The sequence below is a fragment of the Rattus rattus genome, chromosome 6 (assembly GCF_011064425.1).
Source record: "Rattus rattus isolate New Zealand chromosome 6, Rrattus_CSIRO_v1, whole genome shotgun sequence".
Lineage (NCBI taxonomy): Eukaryota > Metazoa > Chordata > Mammalia > Rodentia > Muridae > Rattus > Rattus rattus.
The window spans coordinates 58,109,100-58,126,806 of NC_046159.1; the positions used below are offsets into that span (position 1 = coordinate 58,109,100).

Consider the following 17,707-nt stretch of genomic DNA (forward strand, 5'->3'; position numbering starts at 1 on the left):
GTGCAGTTTCAAGTTTGGACGTGTGCCATGAAACATACCAAGGACCACAATGGTTACATCACCTACTATGTTGTAGGATGTCTGGAATATTTCTTAGATTAAAGGGCTAAGAAAGATCCCATGGTGATCTAACCTATGAGAGTAGAGCGGAAGAGGCCTAGAAGGTGAACACCGGGGAGGTAAATGGGATGGGATAGGAGTTAGGGGTTCGAGTATAAGGTCTTCTGAGCACAGAGTTGGGGGACAGGGGGCTGTACCATCATCCTTTCAGAGTTAGAACCTGTTTCACAGCCTGTAGCTGCTGCTTAGCCCAGAGTAGCACCGCCCACCCACACTGGGGAGGGGGGCGTAGGGAGAGAGAAAAGCAGCATTTTTCCCAGGGTCCCCTGGGGAGTCCCAGTGTGCGCTGGGCGTGGTCCTGGAAGGACAGATGGGCTAGGTCAGCAGCTGGCAGGGGCCTCCACCCTCTCCAGGGGAACAATCCTACCCCAGCTATCCTGTTCTGTCCAAGAACTGAGCTACCCAATTTTCCCATCGGCCTCAGTTTCCCCAGCTTTGTGAAACCCAATCTAAGCTGGAGTGTGTATGGGGGACTGGGGGCAGGAATGGGAAGATGCAGACATACTAACTGAATGCACAGGCCCATCCTACTGTATCCCACAGGGACAGGACCTGGAAGGAAGTGTCTGTCCAGAGCCATCAGAAGGATGTGTCCGCAGTGTGTGTGCTACCCACCCGTCAGTCTCCTTGCTGGATGGTCCTCTCTGAGGACCCAGTGGTACCTGCCATGTGCTGCCCTTACGCAGGTCTGGAAGGTTCTGTGTTGTTTTACTGATTTGCACTCCGGAAGGCTAAGCCATTTGTTCAAGGGTACACCCCGACTCTCCCAGACTTGTGCAACCCCTGAGTGACATTGTAGGATGCTAAAGAGGCCCTCAGAGCCTTTAAGGAAGAAGTCTGAAAAGTTACCTCCATATGGGAGTGCTTCAAGGGTTATAGAGAGGTTCTTCTGGAAGCACTGAAGGAAAGGACAGCCAAGGGCTAAGACCAGCTCAGCAATTCTGTTATTTAAATGAGAGAATGGTTAAGTTCTAGGAATGCATCAAAGTATTAGCACGTCTGTAAAATGGCCTTCCAGACTAGCCACTTCTCAGTGAATCACTTTTCTGTTTAGCTAGGTATCTTCTGGGACATTTTTCTATTTTTATAACGTGTATATGATACCGAGGGTGTTGTGTGACGAAACTTTTCCTGGGGAGACTCAACACACATGGGCTCCAGATAGGGAGCCCATGATGGACCAAAGTAAGGATACCACCAAAGTCCAACTTGGTGAGCCAAAGAGTTATATCAGGGTTACTTCCAGGATGGTGAGGGGTGACTTAACAGGGGCAGAAATGACCCAGAGACAGCTGAATCACCAAAGCCCACCCCAGCATGGGTGACAGCTCACAAAGCTCTGAGCCAGTAGCACACTGCACAGCCTGCAGGCACTGGACAGGGTGGAGGGTGTCCTTTCCAGGAAGAGGTGTAAACCTTTTCCAGGCAGCTCAGCAGGGTTCTGCTTCTTTCTGGCAGCTGTTCTGGTCTCCTAATTTTCCTTGTAGCTTGGTGTTGCTCCTCTGAGAGGGATTCTCAGCTTTTATTGCTCGCTCTGGCAGAGAGGGGCCTAGTGAATCCATTCAGTTTCAGGGACTTCCTGAATAGATTTTGAGTTGTGTTTACCTTTCTGCTTAAGGAGCTTCCTACAGGACAGACTATTTCAATGTTGGCGGAAACTGTTGTACAAGGGAGGGTTGGACTCTGGACTTCCCACATGATAGATAAGCACTCCACTTTAGCGCTATACCCCTAGTCCAACACAAATAGTTTTTACTTTTTAATTTAAATGACATTTTGACTCATACCTAAAGACATAGAAATTGAACATATAGTGTATGCACTGGTGGCTTGTTGGCTTCTTTGAGACAGGTTATCAAAGTCTCAGGCTGGCTTCAAACTTGGCTTTGTAGCAGTTTGTGGCAGTTGGCCTGGAACTTCTGACCATTCTGCCTCTGTCCTTCCAGGCTGGGATTGTGTCACCACAATAGGTTTGTTGAAATAAAAAAAAAATCATAATTAGACCTACTGGTACATACCTGTGATCCCAGCCACTCAGGCTGAGGAAGGGGATTTGAAAGTTCGAGGACAGCCTGAACAATTCTGTCTCCAAAAAGAAAAGGAAAGAAAAGAAAAAGAAAAGAAAGAAAGGAAGGAAGGAAGAAAAAGAAAAGAAAAAAATGAATGGCTGGGATAAAGAGTAGAGCATTGTCCCTAGGGTTTGGGCTTAAACTCCAGAGCTGAAGCAGACGTCGTCACAGCCTGCTGTGTACACAACATTGGGCCCTGTTTCATGCTTTGACATATGCAGGCAGGACCAGGGGCCATTTGGGTCCTGGTCACTTCCATGGATGCACGGTCAAGCCGGGGTGTTGTTCCTACATGGCTCATGGTACTGACCCCTCAGGAGCCAGTGCTAAGGTCCGGGGTGGGGAGTGGCTCACAGACACCTCACTGAGCTCCCACTGCTTTCTGGCCACACTTGCCTGCCTGTGTGGTGACTTATGTGTGACCGTCTTCATGTTCTCCTTTGGAAGGTGGGTGAGTTTCATTCTTCATCCTAGTCATTGTTGATATTTCTCGTACCAATCTCACTGTGTAGCCCTGGCTGGTCTGGAACTCACTATGTAGACCATGCTGGCCGCGAACTCACGGAGATCTGCCTGCCTCTGCCTCCTGAGTGTTGGGATTAAATGGTCCTAATCATTCTATATTTTGTATTCTGGGTCTTTACATACTTTGCAAACTTGTCTCCTCTTGTGCAAACGTGATTTTAAATGTTAATAATGAATTTTGAACGTTAATTTTTCTATCATTAAAGTTATTTAGCTACATCGTGGAACATTTGGAAGATAGAAGGAAAATTCCCGTGCCGTGGAAGTTACCTTTCGTTGACTAACATCCAGGAAAGACTCTTCCCATGGGTGTCACAGTGACTGCAGCTCAGTGTTGATTTTCATTTACAATGCCTCAAAACTGTCCTACCAGTCAGGTCCAGAACTCCCCAGACCAGTATGGTGTGCACGCCCAGTTACTGGAAGGTAGAGACAGGAGGATCAGAAATTCCAAGGCCATCCTGAGCTACATGAGACCGCATTTAAAATATATATAAATCGTCAGAACATCCCCATCTTCCCCACCAAAGCTAGCCCCCCATCCAGCACTACCCTCTCCCAAGATGCTGTCTCTGTGAATCCTTGGCTCTGGAGAGCCTCAGGCCTGAGGGGTCACCACACCGTACTGTGGCTGACTGGCTTTCCCTGGCGTAGTGGCGTGTATTATCAGTGTCTTCTTTCTGAAAGTTGAGTGGCCACCTTCTTTGGATACCCTCAGCTCATTGTCCCCCCTTACAGTGGACCCCTGGATAGCTGCCACCTTTTAGCTACAATGAAGTGCTTCTGTGCATATGGTATGGGGACACCTGCCTAAGTCCCTGCTTCCTTCCCTTTGGGGTGTCTACTCCTGCTGACCCCTACTTTTAAAAGCATCAGATGACCACCTACAACTAGAGCGATAGACAGCTGTGGGCCGCCATGTTGTGACTCACCTCAGGCCTCTACAAGAGTAACAACTGCTCTTAACTTCTGAGTCATCATGGCTCCAGCACCCCCAACCATTTTCTTAAATATAGTAGTAGTAATGATGGTGGTGGTAGTAGTAGTAGTAGTAATAGTAGTAGTAATAGTTATTATTATGACTGTTGTTGTTACTGCTATTATTACTACTATTTTTATTCCTGTTGTAGTCAGTATTCTTTTGGGGTTTTTTTTCCTTCTTCTTTTTTTTTTTTTTTTTTTAGAGCTGGGGACCCGAACCAGGGCCTTATGCTTGCTAAACCAGCGCTCTACCACTGAGCTAAATCCCCAACCCCTTCCTTCTTTCTTTTGAGTGTGCATGTTCTTGGGTTTATCAAGACTGCCCTGAAAGTCTCTGGACCCAGAGTGAGAGGTATTTAGACAGCCGTGGAGTACTTGTGTCCTGTGACTATCTACGCACTGCTTTTGATTGCCCCATCCCATTTTTTATTATCCTGCTTCCCCTGTCTGGTGTAGAAGAAAACCTTTGTTTGTTTCCAGTGTCCTGATGACAGTTTATTGGGGTTGGGGGATGACCAAACTGGGCGATCCAGCAGGATGGGTTGTAATAGTTGGTCTCAAGACTCTATCTTTAGGGTTAGGGTGTGGCTTGCCTGGCACGCAGGAGGTCTTGAGTTCCATCTCCAGCACTGCAGAACATAAGAAAAAGATCCAATCATAAACAACAACAAAACAAGTATATGATATGTATGGTATTGTCAAGACTCAGTGTCCCCAAGATCCAGGTAGGCACAGGACCTAGGAACCTCCTAGAGATGGGGTCTGGGTGTTCTGAGTGTGGCCGTCCTTTGTTAAGAGGGACAGGGAGGAAGTGGGCCAGAAGCTGGGTATCCCTTTGTGACTCTCCTCATCCCAAAGCTCGTTTGCACAGATCTGGGGTGCCACTGGCACCACCTGCTACCTCGTAAATCACAGTTTATGTTTAGGGTCCCTGCAGAGCTGCCTGTCCTCACAGCAAAAGCAGAGGTTTCAGCGGCCATGGCAGTGGAGCCTAGAACGTTTCAGTCACATGTAAAACATAACATGTTCCCCAGGCACTCACATGTACATAGATAAGCCCCTCCCCATACACTCACATGTAATATATAACCCCTCCCCATACACTCACATGTAGTACACAAGCTATGCATTCCATTTTTCCTTAAACTTCAGACTGATTCTGATGCCTGTTTTTCCAGATGGAGTTTGGGATTGTTTGGGGATGTTGTTGTTGTTGTTGTCTTTTTTAAAAATCAAATTGTTTTGCCTCATAAAACTCATTGAGGATCCACCCACCTTGGGAATGGCTCCATACTGACCGTCTCCATCCCTGCCTCAGGTGAGCTGGTCCTATCCTGTGGCGGATGGCAGGCATTCCTCCCAAATTCTCCCTTGGGCTGTGTTGCCTGCTGAGGCCTTAGGGTGGATCAGTGAGATCCCTCTCCTCCTCCAGCGACAGTTCACCAGGAGGCAGGCGCTGGCTGAGAAGGACAGAGCTGGTCCCTAAAGGTCACACAAGAGGTTTGGTTCCTGCTGTGGAAAATGGGAGTAAGAAGGCAGACCTGGAAGTGTCCCAGAAGAGGAAGGGAGGGGGAGCTGAGCTGGCCAGCCCCACCTGGGTGCAAACGGACGGAACAAAGACTCGCCCCACCCTGGCTGCTCTGGTGCAGATCCTGTGGGATCATAAAGACAGTGGTCACCCTGCTTAAGGCAGCCACTGTGGCTCCTGGTCTGCCTGGGTGCTTTGTCCATAAAATCCTAACTTTTTACTGGGTAATGACTGTGGGAGTCGTGGGAGGGTAATAGGCTAATCATTGTATGGAGGAGGAAATACATACCGAGACCAGGAGCCCCCCAAACCCCGAAAAGCCTAGACTTCTAAGTACGATGCTTGAGCGTAAGCCTGTGGTCCTTAGCTCTCATACCACCAGCCTCTCACATTGGCTCCTCCTCCTCCTCCCAGGTAGTCCCTAAGCTCCACAGGCCAGGATGCGTGAAGAATGAACCTATTCAACAGAGAGGGGAACACCTCTCTCAAGAATGCTTTGGTGTTCTTGAGTGTACACAGAGGGAAGCCACTTACCTGCTGGCTTCCTCCTGGCCTGCCTCCCAGCACCGAAGACTGTACCTGGAATGAATGCCTCAAACTTTTGGGCTAACAGAAGAAAGGAAACAGCCGGGTCATCATGGCCTCTTGTAAGCTCACTCTGAGTTCTGGACTTGGCTCCTGACCTTTGGGTCCTCTGGAAAGTTCCAGGTCTTGGATGTGGGAGCTCCGCATTCCAGATTTCAGGGTCTAGGCTTCACAGGTTGGGATCTCAAGTCTGACACTGGGCTACAGACCTTACTTCGGGGTTCTTGCTAAATTCTAGGTTCTGAGCTCCATGAACGCTCTAGATGGAACCCAGCTCTGGGCTCTGTGGTTCTGGATGTGAGGCTCCCATGCTCTGAGCTGCGTGTTTTGGATGTGAGTGTCCAGGCTCTGGACACTGTCTTTGAGCTATAGATCCCTAACTTTTTGAGTCCAGAGCTGTGATTCTTTGTTCTTGGGTTTAAACTACGGATTCTAGAGCAGTGGTTCTCTACCTTCTTAACGCTGTGACCCTTTAGTACAGTTGCTCGTGCTATGGTGACCACAAACCATGAAATTATTTTGTTGCTACTTTATAAGGGTAATTTTGCTACTATTATAAGACGTAATGTAAATATCTGATATGTAAGATATCTGACATGTGACCCCTATGAAAGGGGTCAACTCCTTTGCTCAACTCCAAAAGAGGTGGTGACCCACAGGTTGAGAACAGCTGTTTAAGTGGTCCATTCAGAACGTGGGCCTGGCCTGACACATTTGATCCAAGCCAAGAACATTACCTCCTCTGAAGGGTGTAGGGGTGTGTGTTCTCACAGACGAGGCTCCCAGCGGCTATAACTGTATGTGGCAAAAAGGGGTTGTCGACAGTACACACACACACACACACACACACACACACACACACACACACACACACACACACGCATAACCCATTCCTGAATCCATCTGCTGCCAAGCACACAACCCCATGGCAGAAGCCTGGGGACCAGACAGGAAGCTTCTCCTGAGCTTCCCTGTGGCTGTGGCTAGCAGGAGGCCAGAAGGCCAGCATGGTGGTCCTGTGGGGGAGACACTGCAGCCCAGCTAAGCTTCAACTTGACTCCTGTTGGGTTCAGGTGACCATTGTGCAGGGTAAGATGAGGACAGGGTAATGGGAGTATGCCAAGGCACTGTCCTGAGGCCAAAGCCCTGGAGATGCTACCTCACTACACCCTGATGGACTGGAACACTTTGAAGAAGGAGCTGGCCCTTGCCGGGATACTTGCTTTCACTATATGAGATAGCCCAGCAGCCTGACTCGGGAGAAAACCCCCAAGTGTGGGTAGATGTTTGTACTGTTTGAGGAGCAAGAATGTTGACAGCAGTAGTAGTCAATGGTGACCCCAGTCAAGAGACCCAAGTGGCTAGAGATGACAAGAAGAGAGAAGTCACTGACCAGGGACACATGCTTAGTGACTCGAATCAAAGAGAGAGGGCTTTATGCAAGATGGTGTGGACACACGATGACCAGGAGTCAGCTCAAAGGTCTCAGGCAAGACTACGGTTGACTGGACATATTATGAGCCACTGGTCATGGACATGGGTGACTCAGGATGGGGGTTACTAGGATCATGAGGTCTTTGGTGCTATAGGGCTGCAGGTAGAAGAGAGACTGGTGATCAGAAACTTACGGAATATGTTGGGATCAACAGCACTACTGACCCTAACATGCAGTAACCAGATACACCAATTACTGACTATTAACCAGGGATTAGTTAGGGAAGCTAGTGGTCAGGAGTGTGGGGTTTCAGAGACTTGGGAGAATGGGGGTGCTAGGATCGGACTTTGATACTAATAACAGGATCATGGTGACTGGAGGTGAGTCCTCAGGGGCATTGGTACCAGAGTGTCAGAGAAGATGTGGCTGTGAGAGGGTGTGGTTAGTAGGCACATGGATAGTTAGGTGACTGGAGGCAAGTAACCAAGGGTCATTGTTAAAGAGACAATGAGTGACCAGCCATAATGGCCACATGTCAACTTCTCAGGAGGAAAGGTAGGAAGATCCACAGTGCTCACATGTTTGAAGCCAGCCTGAGCAATATAAAGACCCCACAATTCAAATTCACACACACACACACACACACACACACACACACACACACATGCACACACACACTCGCACATGCACACACACCAATGGCACCACTAGTGGCCAGCATCTGTCCACACATGACCATGGAAAAGTTCCTTGATGAGAGACAGATTCTAAGTGTATGACTACTGACGACTGCATTACTGACAGGGATGACTGGTGGCCCCGTTCTGTGCAGGCTAGTGACTGGACACATCACTGACCAGATACATACTGGTGATCAGTCAGCAGTCACTGAGGGCATGATGGCAGATGCATTCATTAGGAATATTGGTAGCAGTGGCTATTCTGGATCATTGGTCAGAGACAGCAATCCATGACAGGGTGATCAATTGTGTCAATGAACAGATTTGGCAACCTGGTACCCTAGAAGCCAGAGCTGATCACACTGGAGGACCTGAGTGGGGCCATCTCAGCCATTGGGTCTGTAAAAAGCCTCAGCAGGTCCCTTGCTTGGGCTCTCAGAACAGCACAGGCTGGAGAAGAATCCTGTCCATCTCCATAGGCCCCAGGGGAGGAGGCTTTAGCCAAGTGGGCCTTTCTCCAAAAGACAGAGACAGCAGACACAAGACCACCTGACAGCTTAAACCCCACCAGCGTGTAGGGGTCCCAGGGACCCACTTGATAGCCTACAGAATTCACAAAAAGTATTTTATTATTTTTAACAGTATTCACTTTAAAGGAATAAGAGGGTAGCATACAATTTTTACAGACAATATTTAAATGTTGTACACAGTTAACAATAACTTAGGTCACTAATCCAAAATAAAACAAGCCCAAAACATAAAAACAGAAAATACTGCCGATTCTTCTCTTAGGCGGGTACTAGCACAAAATAAGTTACTTTCCGTTGGGGCGCTCTGCAGCAGTGGGCACCGATATTGCACTTGGTTGACTAGTCCTCACAATCGTCTCCCTGGGCTCGGGGCCCCGTGCCGGCTGCTGCACCACTGCCACCACCGCACACAGAATCGAAGCTTGGGACACATTTTTATGTACAGCTGTACCTTGAAGGATCCAGCCGGCTACCGCAGAACAGAAGCCTGGGACCACAGGGCCACTGCCTGCCCACGCCCTGTCCCCCCAGAAACCAAGAGCAGAAGATTGCCCCTTGTCCCCAGCCTCCTGCTAGGGCCGTGGAACCCAAGAACCATTTAAAGAACTGTGAAGCTTGGCCCTGGTTTTTGTTGTTTTTTTTTTTTTAGGTTTTATTCTTTTTCATGGTGGGGCTTCTCTGGCGACGTACAACGGACTGGACCCAAAACGAGTCTCAAAGTAAAACCACTCATCAGCGGGTTAAGCTTATGCAGTTTGGTTTTTGATTTGAGTATTTTCTTATTTATCATAGAGTGGGAGGGGGTTGAGGGGTTTAGCAGAAAAAAAAAAAAAAGGATGTATTTACAGGGGTCCAACTGGCCTAGAGCACAGGCTACAGCTTGGCCCATTTGGGTCACACCAGCTTTGGCCTCTGGAAGCCAGGGGAATGATCTGGGAGACATTTCCCCTTTCCAGAGAATGCTTCCTTCCTGTGACCCAGCCCTGGCCTGGGAATCCGCACAGGACCGCCTGCAATTGTCTCTACCCTCTGGGGCTGCGTCAGGGCAAGGGCTACCCTCCCGGCAGGCTGGGGAGGAGCAGGCTCAGCCTGAGGACCTGTAAGCTGCCCCCAAGAGCCCTGACTGATGGCAGTAGGTCCCAAGGAAGGACCCAGAGAACACAAACAGCCCATGCCTCTGTGTCTTCACGTTCTTGTAAGAAATAAGAGCAAAATAAATTAATTTTTTTGCCTACTCCTTTCTCCTTCAAAAAAGAGAAAAGAAAGAAAAAAAAAGGTTTCATTTTTCTATCCCTAGTCTCCTCCTCTTGCTATAAATCTGTAAACCTGTCCATTTTGCTCTCCAAACAAACACTGTCCGTGAAAACACTTTTCTGGGCAGCACCCAGGGCACACACGAGCTGCAGCCCACTTAGAAATATTCACAGTAATGGCGGCACGAGGCTGGGAGTCCTCCAAGGAGAGGTGGCTTCAGCCAGGCTAGGCTGGCAGGAGGAAGTGGGTCTCTTGGGATGGGCAGGAGCCAAGAGTACGTTCCACCCATCCGGGGAGTGCCCAGCCTCGCTCTGGTTCTGCCAACCACCCTTGATGTCCATGTCTGTCCAGCCGGAGGCTGTGCCTAGCCCATGGCAGTCACCATGCTGGACGGGTGGGGGTGACCAAAGGAGAGACTGGAGGAGGGGTGGATAGGCGTTGGCGTAGGTAGGATGTGTCCAGAGTGACTAAAGGGTGGGAGGTGTCCCACAGGTGCCATGTGTCCAGCCAGGGCAGCCGCACTGAAGGGGGATGACTTCTCCTGCATGCACTTGGATAGCTCCTCAAAGCATTCGGCCCCTTTCTTGCTCTTCTTGGATTTGCTGGACATCTTCCGATTCCGGGTCTGGATCCCTTCCTTCTTCATGGTCAGTGGCCTGTTAACCTGGGGGCAGCCACAGAGCCCTTAGAAGTTGCCTACTACATGGATCCCTCTGAACTCTCTCCACAGAAACTGTACCTTCAGCCCAGCCCCAGTGTCGCTCACCAAAGCCCCCTTAAGCCTTCACTGTCAGCTTTTAAAGGAAGAGTGTATGGTATAACAGCCCATGCGGTTGTTTCCAGACCATTAAATGCCTGCCCTGCCTGCTTCCCCAAGCATCCCTAATCTTCTCCTGCCTTCAACTTCTCCCAACATAGAGGTACCAGTTCCCTGCCTGCCCTGCCCCCTTCGGTCCCACCTCCAAAGCAGAGGCCTCCTTCTTACAGGACGCCCTTCTGGCACTCTGGGCTGACCAAGCAGGCTGCTGGCTGCGGCTTCCCAAGCCAAGCCAAGCTGGAGATTGTGGCTGAGGCCGCTGGCTGGCCAGGCAGCACAAAGAACTGAGGTCCCTGGGGAGGGGTGGGGTGCACTCACATTGTGCAGCTTGTAGTAGAGGCCACAGGCGTTGCACACAGGGTCCCCGTTGGCGTTCCGGCGCCATAAGGTGGTGGTTGTCGTCTGACAATTTGCACAACAGGTGCCCGCTCTCCTGGCAGCAGACTAGGAGGGGAGGGGTAGCGTCAGCGGCTGTCTCCCACGCCCCACCTTGACCTCCTCCTGGGCCCTTAGCACCACCCCTAGCCCCACCGCTCAACCAGGAGCGGTCGGTCCCACAGGGGAATCAAAGCATTTCAAACCGTGGAATTTTAGAATTTGAGCTGTAAACTAGTGGGGAATCACAGAACTTTGGAGTAAAGAGCTCTAAGGAGCTCTAAAGGATTGTCAACACAGAAGGGGAAAGCAACCACTTCCCCTAACCGCCCAGCAATCTAATTTCCCAGGTGAGGAAACGGGTCCCAAGGAGGCTTTAGTCCCGTGACCATCCTGAGTTGCTGTCTCCAGTTGCATGCCCTCCTCCCCCAGCGTTCCCCTGGAAATCCAGAATCCTGGTGAGTCATGGCTGGGAGGCTGTGGCCGCAAGACCCTGGACTGCCCAGGAGAACCCAGAAAGCCCTGAGGAAGTTTGAGCCAGGATTAAAGTGTGGAGTTGCCCTGTCCTATATAGAATCTAGGAGTCACCAGGAGAGATTTAAATTGAATTTAACTACAGTCTGAAAACACTCAGTTCCTTTTACTGCACTAACAGCATTCCTAGCAATCAATAGTCATACTAGCCAGAGGCTTCGAAAGGACTATGGAGCAAAGACATTTCCACTTCCCTGCCGACCTAGAGCCTGCACCCTGAGAACTCTCACCTGCTGCCTTTACCAAGGCCCTAGTCCCAGCCCCACAGGAAATGCCAGTCAGAGGTGAGGAGTAGAAGAGAGGAGATCTGGTCTCTAGAACAAGGACTGAAAAGGTTGAGGGGCGGCGCGGGAGGGGCTTTTTCTAGAATACACATCACCCTCTGCCATGCCTTCTGCCTCAGGTAAACAGCAGTGCTCCTGTGTGTTCCTCCACACACACCCCACCTCCACCCAGCAGCTCTTAGCACTGAACTCCACTAGGCAGCCAGTGTGGGGTGGGGGCCCAGTCCAGCTGAGTCCAGAGTGGCCCCGGGCTTGAGCCTGCTCCTGGAGGGGACCTGCTCAGCGCTGGCCTGCCGCGGGGGCAGGGAGGGTGAATAAGCAGCCTGGAGCTGGAATTCTGACTCAGGGGCCAGCAGCATATCCTCCTTCCACCCCCACCAGTCCGCACCGCCCTCACACGGCTGGGGGGGGGTGGGGAAAGAAAAAAGAAAAAGGGCCCCAAAGCGGGTGAACGATTTAAACTCATAAATCACTTCGCCCTGAAAAAATATATTTATTATTCTTAGCATTTTACACATTATTTGCAGAGTGGAGGGTATTAGAAATTTCAAAACAGCCCAGCGAGAGGCAGGACTGAGTCGAGGTGGCTCTGAAAACTTGCCGGTCCGGAAACAGATACACGAAGTTTCCTTATCTACCGGCTGCAGATGTCCGGATAGGAAACTCCGGCAGGAGATCCGAAAGGACATTTTTTTTAAAAATCACTCAAATGAAAATACACAGTATAGGTGACTCCATGGAAAAATAATAAAGGGCAGGTTTTTTTGGTGGCCGCTGTGTGTTATTTAAATAAGCGAAGGAGACTGTAAGCTGGGAGGCAAGGGAGGGCGGCCAGAGCAGCCACAGGGAAAAGTACTTCATGGCCCTATTTTTAAAAAGAGCGAATAGAAGGCCAGGGCCTGGGGGTGGGCTGCTAGACCCTGAGCTCTGGGAATCCTTCAGCAGTGGGGGCCAGAGGAGGGGGTGCCCGGTGGCTGCGGGGAGGGGGGGGCCGGGTGGCTGCAGGACAGGAAATTTGGCAGGAAAGAATCCTCCAGAACGAAGACCGACCTGACTGACCCCCCAAATGATTTTACTGATAAGAGAATTTCAGGTGGCGAAGTCTCTACATTTGAAGTTCTGTTGTTGGATTGTTTTCGTTTTTTTTTTTTTTTTTTTTTGTTTTGTTTTGTTTTGTTCTCCTCTTCACTTAACTACCAGTTCTGCCCAGTTGGGTGGCCACTGTGGCCCTGCCCTGCCCTGCCCCGTGATGTGCCCCTTCCTACCAGCCTCCTCTTGGGCTTGATGAGCGGCCGGTTCTGTCCATTCATCTTGTGGTAGAGCCCACAGGCATTGCACAGGTAGTGGCCCGTGCCGTCCCGTCGCCAGAGAGGGGTGGCTGTGGCCCCGCAGTTTACACACTCCCGGCCTTCTGTAGGGGAACAAGGAGAGACACGAGGCCTGCTTAGCCTCTACACAGAGCCAGAGGATCACGGTTATGTTAAGGGAGACCCACCCCTGGCAGAAAAAGAGACTCTGGAGGCTCCCATAAAAGAAATCCCGAGTCTTCTAAGGATAAATCCTTGTTTCTGATGCTGCTGAGGAAAAACAACGAGGAACAGCAAGTCCAGGGATTCTCAGAGCCAGCAGCAAGTTACCCGGAAAAGGAACTGAAGGCCAGCTTTAAGGAGCACAGGCTACTGCCGCTTGGCTCGGGCACAGTTGTCCAGGATCGGGGTCTGGGGGAGCCTCTCCTCTCACTTCTGCCTCCCCGACTGAGCCAGCGTCTCTTAAGTCTGTTCCTCATCTCTCCCATCCGCCCCTCACTGTCTCTGTTCAGGCTATGGTCAGGAAACTTTTCTATTCTTCCAGTTCGGCTCCCTTTCAGCCAAACCCCTAGAATTCAACGATCAAAGCTGTTTCTAAAATGAAATAAATAAGTTCTTTCACTTTAGGCTAGGTGGCCTTATTTTCTGTTGTTGTTTTTGGCCATCTGGGACTCAAATAAAATACAAAACAAACACGGAAGAAAGGGCATAAAACAGGCCAAGACTGAAAAAAAAAAAGGCAAAGTCACTGGTCTTAGCACAGCAGGAATTAGGGTTAAGCTGGGGCTGAAGTTCAGTGAAGTGAGTGCTTGGTGGCTTGGTACTCAGGAAATTCTTCCTGATTTAGTTGGAACTAAGTCACCAAGAGAAGTAAACTTTGGAGGCAGCCTTCCCCCTCCCTTGCTAAAAGCTATGGGAAGGAGCCCCAGAGCCATGGGTTATTGCCTGAGGGCCATATGGCTGGACAAACCCAGCTGGATCCAGCAGCAGCTGGCAAAGGGGTGCAGGCACCCGCACAGGTTCCCACTCCTACCCTCAGGGAGAAAGACCAGGGTCACTAGGATACAAACAGGCCTTGGGAATTTTGCTTTGGGGAAATCTCCAAGGAGTTCTGGAGTCGCTGCAATCCTAAAAGTGGACGAGCAGAGTTGGAGAACCAGATTCCTTCAGGGCCTGGATCTCTGCAGTGCCCGCAGCATGCACACACGCTCACAGATACACGTACACATAAGTACACACTGACTCCTTCCCTCACCTACATCCTCCGTTCTCCCCCACACCCAGTCACAAGGCTGCTCCGTTTCAGCTGAACATTTGGGGAGGAGACAGGGAATCACATTCTGAGTATTAGCTGATACTTGCCAACCTTGGAGAGGAAGGCATTGAGGAGGGATGAGAAGAGGAGCTGAACATTGGGGTTACTAGGAGCACTCTAGGAAAGGATGAACGTTCTAGGGTTTTCTTCCTCCCCACAGGGAGCTTCAAATGCCTGTGGACTATCAGAGAGGACCGTCAGCCATTCTTAAATCGGGCGCCCTAGCACACACGGCCCTTCTAGCAGACCACAACCCCTTTTACAGAGGCACACCACACCCACAAGCCCTGAAGTCTCATACCCGTCTTTACCTGAGCAGGAGCGAGCCTTGCTTCGCTGCTTAGGGGTGAAGCTGGAGGCTGGGCCACCCAGGAAGCCTCCGGGATGGAAGAGCCCGCTGCCATATTCATGAGCTGAGGCAGGCACATAGGAGGGATAGGTGGGTATTGGGTGGTGTGTTGCAGGCTGGGTGCCCATGGTAGCTAGGCCCGGGCGCAGGGGACTGCCACCTTCCATCTTCATGCTCTCCGACAGTGACACTTGATACTTGACGCCGTCCTTGTCCTCACCCCGGGCTACACTACCCCCTGCTGAAGGTGAGGATGGGGAAGCAGCTCCTGTGGTACTGGGGTCTGGAGACACTTCTTTGGGTGGCGTGGGTGGGAAGCCGAAGAGATGGGAGCCTGAGTGGGCTGCAGTGGGGGTGAGGGAGGCTACGGAGCTCCCGCTGCCTCCACCGCTCCCACCCGCAGCCCCTGGGTACACAGACAGAGGCCCTCCAGGTGCTCCAGCAGCTGAGGGGTGCAGCGGGGTCTTGGAGAACGGGCTGACGGTCCAGGGGCTGTGGTGGTGGGCAGCAGCGGCAGAGAGAGCTGCTTTGCCCCCGTCCAGCCATGGCAAGCCTGGGCTGTGCAACAAGTGTGGTCGGCACATCTGGCCTCCTGTGAGACGGGCTGCAGCAGAGGGAGAGGGGGTGAGGGTGATCAGAGACTTCAGAGCCACGACACAGGCACACAAGATCACAACTCAGGGAGCTACCATCAGCAGCCCCACCCTTTAAAACATCAGAAACGTAACGCATCAGCAACGTCAGTGAAAGGCCGAAGGACAAGTGACACAGCAACCCCACCAGACAGGGCCCAGAAGGATTCCCTCAAGACAGTTAGAAATGGACTGAAACCCTACGGGTCCCCGACCCTCCCCAAGAAGTCACTGCCTCCACCTTCCTAGGCCCGATTTCGTGGCTGCTCAGATTCCTGTGGATCCCACATCCGGGAAGCAGCAACAGGCCGTCCTCCCCTCCAAGGCCTGGCGCGGGCGCCAGGCGTCCAGAAACCCCGGGGGCCAAAGCTCACCATGCGCTGGGCTGTAGGAAACGCGCGCGCGCGCGTGGGCTGGGTTGGCGTAGTAGGGGTTGCCCTGCGAGTCGAGGTGGTTGAAGAAGACATCCACCTCGTCCGGAGGCAGCAGCTGTGCCGGCTCCATGTAGTTGTGCGCCAGGCCCGGATGGTGCGAGTCGGGGTGCTGCGCATTCAATACGGCGGGGTGCGCCATCCAGCGAGGCTGCTCAGGCGCCACCTCCATGGTCCACTACTGCGGCTTGGGATCCAGGCGAAGGTGGGGCGACCCTGTATAACAGAGGGGATGTGAGGGACACGGCTGCCTTCGGGCACTCCTATCCCCAAAGTCCGCCGGTGTCTTGAGGGCAAAGGCGCTCCATCAGAGCTTCACAGAGGACCAGTCCCGGGTGGGAGGAAAGCGCAAGGTTTAAAACGAAAGGAAGGTGAAGGAAGGGGTTCAGTCTCATACGCTCGCAGGGCAACTCGCGTTCCCACAGACACGCGCCCATGCACACGAGGTCACACACAGGGATGGGTCCTGATACCGGTGACCCCAAAAAACGCACGCGGAACTGAAACCGGGTTCTCACATCATGCCCCTGTCCTCTGTGCATACAAACACGTAAACTCCGACTAAAAGTTAGAGACAATCGCCTAGACATTCACTCTGGGGCACACGCCCCCCACGCTCCCCTAACTCTTAACTTTGACAATATATACACAAACTAATCCCGACTCCCCGGGCCAGCCCAGAACCGCACACGCAGTTCCTGGGGCTGAAAGCCGGTCCCCCGTGCACTCTCTAGCAGTTCAGCAACCTCTTCCCAAAACATAAGAACGTAGTCGCCCACAGGAGATCCTGGTTTGGGCTTCACAGAGATCCCTCCAACCTAGGAGTGCCCCTAAGCCCCCTGAACCTCAAACTTACACTCGCAGCGGCGCGGGAAGGGGAGGGCTCAGCAGTAAGGAGTAAGGGACACCAGGAGAGCCCGGGTACGGCGGGCCCAGCGACAGCGCGTCCCAAGGCTGGCGGATTCACGGGATAGAGGTGGGGGACAGCGCGCGTCTCGGCCTCCGGCCCGCCCGGCTCCGGCCCCTCTGCATCCTCCGGCCGCCCTGGCGCCAGCTGCCGACTCCTGCACAGACATGAAGCGGGGGCCGCGCACGCCTATGAAGCCGGCGCCAGCCAATCAGCGTCGCGCGCCGCCCAGCCTCCGCCCCCCCATTGGCTGCTCGGGCAGATTCGGCCGCTGGACTTCGGGACTGACCCACAAGCTGGCCCCCCTAGGCTGCCTGGCCCCCTCCCAGCGCCCTCCCTGCGGCCTCTGATGCCAACGCCCCCCAGGGGACCCTCACCGCGGGCAGACCCTGCACCCCTCCTGCAGACGCTCAGGTCCTCTAACCTCTACCCTCCCAGCAACTAGGCACGAACAGGGTCCCTGACTTCCCAGGAGCCGAGACACGCACCTTCTGGGTATCTCTCTGCTGGTACCACAGATTTTTCACTCTCGGGCGGAGACCCACCTCCCCTGCTACGGACCACGGTCAGCCCAAGTCCTACTGACTCTCCAAACCCTCTGTCCTCCTATCAGGGCTGGCTGTGCAAGGGGCTGGTAGGATCGGCTGGACAGCACGAGTCTCGAGATTGTGGACCTCTCTAGGGCACCCGAACTTTGGGCACTAGGACACATAAGGCTGTGCTAGACCGATGGTCGCGGTCACGCCAGTGGCTCAGGGAGGGGGAAGGGCTCCGGGCGTGGCCTTAGTAGACCACCAGGCTGAACTGCCTGGGGCGAGGCCGTGGAGCAAGGGACTGGCGCCAGCGTCGGCTGGAGGGAGATTCCCGGGCTATTAGCCATATATATTTTTCCTTCTAGGGGTCCCCGAGATGGTCTTTGGGGAGAGGGAAGCAATGTTTTGAGCACTTTGTTCCCAAAGTCACCTGGAATTTTTCTCCACAACACCTCTATTCTGGAGAAGCAGTGAATTCAGTGACGAGTATACAAACGTAGCTCCCTCCCTGGCTAT

The 17,707-nt window shown here is 52.3% G+C and overlaps 1 protein-coding gene across 1 annotated transcript; it reads right to left on the bottom strand.

Moving 5' to 3' along the window:
- Nucleotides 1-8,527: 8,527 nt before the first annotated feature.
- Gata2 (GATA binding protein 2) lies at nt 8,528-16,815 on the bottom strand. The gene is made up of 6 exons (XM_032906137.1): nt 16,608-16,815; nt 15,695-15,967; nt 14,651-15,292; nt 12,983-13,128; nt 10,843-10,968; nt 8,528-10,371 (listed from the first exon to the last, which is right to left on the bottom strand). Exons 2-6 carry the CDS (start codon nt 15,921-15,923, stop codon nt 10,072-10,074), a joined length of 1,443 nt encoding a protein of 480 aa, XP_032762028.1. The 5' UTR covers nt 15,924-15,967; nt 16,608-16,815; the 3' UTR covers nt 8,528-10,071.
- Nucleotides 16,816-17,707: the final 892 nt, after the last annotated feature.